At 33.8% G+C, this 3188-nt stretch overlaps 1 protein-coding gene across 1 annotated transcript; it reads left to right on the top strand.

Moving 5' to 3' along the window:
* The first annotated feature begins 492 nt into the window (after positions 1-492).
* On the top strand, positions 493-2498 carry LOC134253436 (probable E3 ubiquitin-protein ligase MID2). The gene has a single exon (XM_062735957.1). The coding sequence runs from the start codon at positions 496-498 to the stop codon at positions 2380-2382; it is 1887 nt and encodes a 628-aa protein (XP_062591941.1). The 5' UTR covers positions 493-495; the 3' UTR covers positions 2383-2498.
* Positions 2499-3188: the final 690 nt, after the last annotated feature.

Genomic DNA, 3188 nt, shown 5'->3' with positions numbered 1-3188 from the left:
AATTTACTCCGTGGTAAAGTCAAAAACGGAAAAAATTGAGTCATCTTTAAAATATTGTGTGGTTACCCTCTCCCGACCGACTGGCAAATTTGCCGACTCAAAACTTTTTTTTATTCTCAAAGAAACAATGATATATTTATGCAATCCGGAAAATACATTTTGAAAATTCAGCATTGATTTCCTGTGAAAAAATTTCCACCTACATGCACCTTCCAAGGCAAATTTTGGCAAACAAACATTATTTTAAAACTGGTCAAACTTCCTAAAATTTTATTTTCTTTAATTAACAAAATTTTAAAGTTAAGACTTTCTGTATTAAATACTCAAACCTTTATTAAAACTTGAAGGTGGTATTAGTTCTAAAGAAAGATTTTTAGAATCTCTGATCGTGCTGAAAAAATATATTCCATTTCGGGATCGGCATTCCGTAAATTTTCATTCGTGACTTTCGTTTTAAATTCAAAGAATGCAAATGATACGTAATGCTAAATATTGATGGCGTGTTCCATAACGGAAGAGAAAGGCGTGGGTAACGTGGACATTTCTAAATGTCCAATATGTTTTGAGCAGTTTAAAACGCCGCGTGTCTTGCCATGTTCGCATGTATTTTGTCACGACTGTGTTTCTTCCCATATTGTATCTACCTGTCAATCAAAGGAAGACCCATTAGGATTTCAATGTCCTGTCTGTCGAGAGTTTGTGCCTGCTCCTAGTTTCTGTTTAAATTTTAAAGACTGGAGTCAGCATTTTCCAACCAATAGATCAGACGGGGATATTTCTCTCAAAGTATGTGAAGCCTGTCAACGAGATAATGAATCAGAAGGGGCAGATAACTATTGTTTGTTTTGCTGTGAAGCACTTTGTGATATGTGTGCAAAGGATCACCGAAAAAATCGTACATCTCGGGATCACAAGATCTGCCGTCTTGACGAGATGAAATGTGTGCCTGAGTTGTCAAAAATTTCTTCAAACATCTATTGCGAAAAACACAAGGATCGACCGATAGAGTTGTTTTGCAATGATCATGAGGAACCATGCTGTGCAATGTGCTGCAGCACCGAACATAGAAAATGTGAAAGCGTAGAAACCATTGAACAAAAGGCAGAAAACGTCAGAAACAGTGGACAAATAGAGGAATTATCAAAGGACATCAAAAAATTTGGCCAAAAACTTTCAGATACAAAATGTAAAGAAGAACAAAACATCACAGAAATAGAAGATGAGGCAGATGCTATAAAAAGTGAGGTACATCGTGTGAAAGAAGAAATTATTCAGAATCTTGAAAAACAAGAAAATGAGTTTTTAGACAAAATGTCAACACAAATAAAACAATGCAAGGAAAAACTGACAAAGAATATAGAAACAGTTGGTGAAAGAATTCACTTCGTGGAACTATGTCAAAAAGATATAGAGAAAGCTACAGGTTTACAAGGTGTCAGTTTTCTGATGGAATTCCTCAAAACCAAGAAAACATTGGACTACATCAAGAATAAAAAAGTAGAGAAAATTGAGTTCAAATTGCAATCCAATTTAGAGCTTGATTTTAAAGCAGTTGCAAATCTCTTAAAAATTGGAAACACTGAAATCAATGAAAAAAGAGAGAGTTTATCACATATGGTTGACAATAAAACCTTCAAATTTGAGTTGTATCAAGAGTGGCAATTACCAGGTAGCAGCATTCGTAGTGTGGTTTTTCTTTCTAACACGGATATGATATTCCCTGACTGGAACACAAAAACGATAAGGAGGTACTCTGCCAAAAACGACATTTGGAATTTTGAAAAAGAGATTATGCTTGGACATGGTAGCTTTGATATAAAGCAAAATGGAGATTTTTATTTTGCATCAGGCATTTCGAGTCGTATGATATCGGTTCTCTCAGCTGAGAATTTTCGAATGAAGCGTACAATCAACGTTGGTACTGCTTGTTATGGGATCTCATTTTGGAAACAGTTCCTATATATAGCATGTAACACATCAATTATTAAAATGGATACAGAGGGAAATATTTTGAAAAATTATCCAACAACAAACGGTGTCCATTATGTTGCTTTGGCAAAAAACGGTCAAATAGTTTTCAGTGCATATAAGGGAAAACAGTCAGTAGCTGCAATATCAGATGAAGGTAACATTGTCTGGACATACAGTCATGAGAAATTAAGACATCCCTATGGTCTTCATATTGACTGTGATGATGTCATATATGTGGCAGGGACAAATAGTAACAACATTCACATAATATCCAGCAATGGGGTTCTTCTACGTCTGATTGAAGATATGCCAAGGCCTGCGTTTTTCATATTGAACAAGGAAAGAACTATTTGTTGTATGGGAACAGATGTATGGGATACTAGGATTAAGATGTATTCAATTAAGTTTTAAAGCTTTTACATACACTTTAGTCGAAGCACAGTTGTAAATTTCCATTCCTGTTTGTATATTCAGTTTGACAGTAAAAAGAAATCAAAATTGATGTGCCCTCCCCCTCCTTTTTTCTTTTTAAAAATCAATATATTCGCAGCATTGTTAAGGCTTGAAAAAGGGGGCGGGGCTTAATTTATACGGGAAAAGTTTACTGTGACGTCACACAAAAATATGACTTTTATGTATTTCTCATAATACCTAAAAATGAAATAATTCGCAAAATTTAACTATATTAGCATAATAAACAATATAACTTATCAATGCATTTAAAAAAGTTGTTAGTTAAATCCCACGTAGCTGGCTATAAAGTACTGATCGCGATGAACTTGTAAACATGACGTCATATTGGTAAAAATGACGTATTTCATGTGCTGTGAGAGGCAGATTGAGGAATTTTTTAACAATGAAAAATGCGTTTTATTATTAAACAGAATATTATTTACAGGTTTTAAATAGTCGATTAATATTAAAGTTTATTATATTTTTACCCGTGAAATACTGTAATTTATTCACTGAATAAAAATGATATCCTGTCACAGTGTGAAAGGATATCAAAATGATATCCTGTCACAGTGTGACGAATATCAGAAGTGCGGGAAAACTCTCGATATTTTCCATAACGAAGATTGCCGAAAAAAATCTTCCTTAACCTAATATAAGATAGATGGAAATAAATAAACCATTCTGACAGCGAATAATACTGTCAAAATTACCAAAAATATGTTGCTAAATCCATGTTTACAGTGTTTTTACCTCACTTAGCT

The sequence above is a fragment of the Saccostrea cucullata genome, unplaced genomic scaffold, assembly GCF_032062105.1.
Source record: "Saccostrea cucullata isolate Sc308-1 unplaced genomic scaffold, CSIRO_AGI_Scuc_v1 ctg3061, whole genome shotgun sequence".
Lineage (NCBI taxonomy): Eukaryota > Metazoa > Mollusca > Bivalvia > Ostreida > Ostreidae > Saccostrea > Saccostrea cuccullata.
This window is presented reverse-complemented; position numbering and strand designations above follow the sequence as displayed.

Coding starts and splice junctions, on each gene's coding strand:
- LOC134253436 (XM_062735957.1), top strand. CDS start 496: ATGGCGTGTTCCATAACGGAAGAGAAAGGCGTGGGTAACGTGGACATT.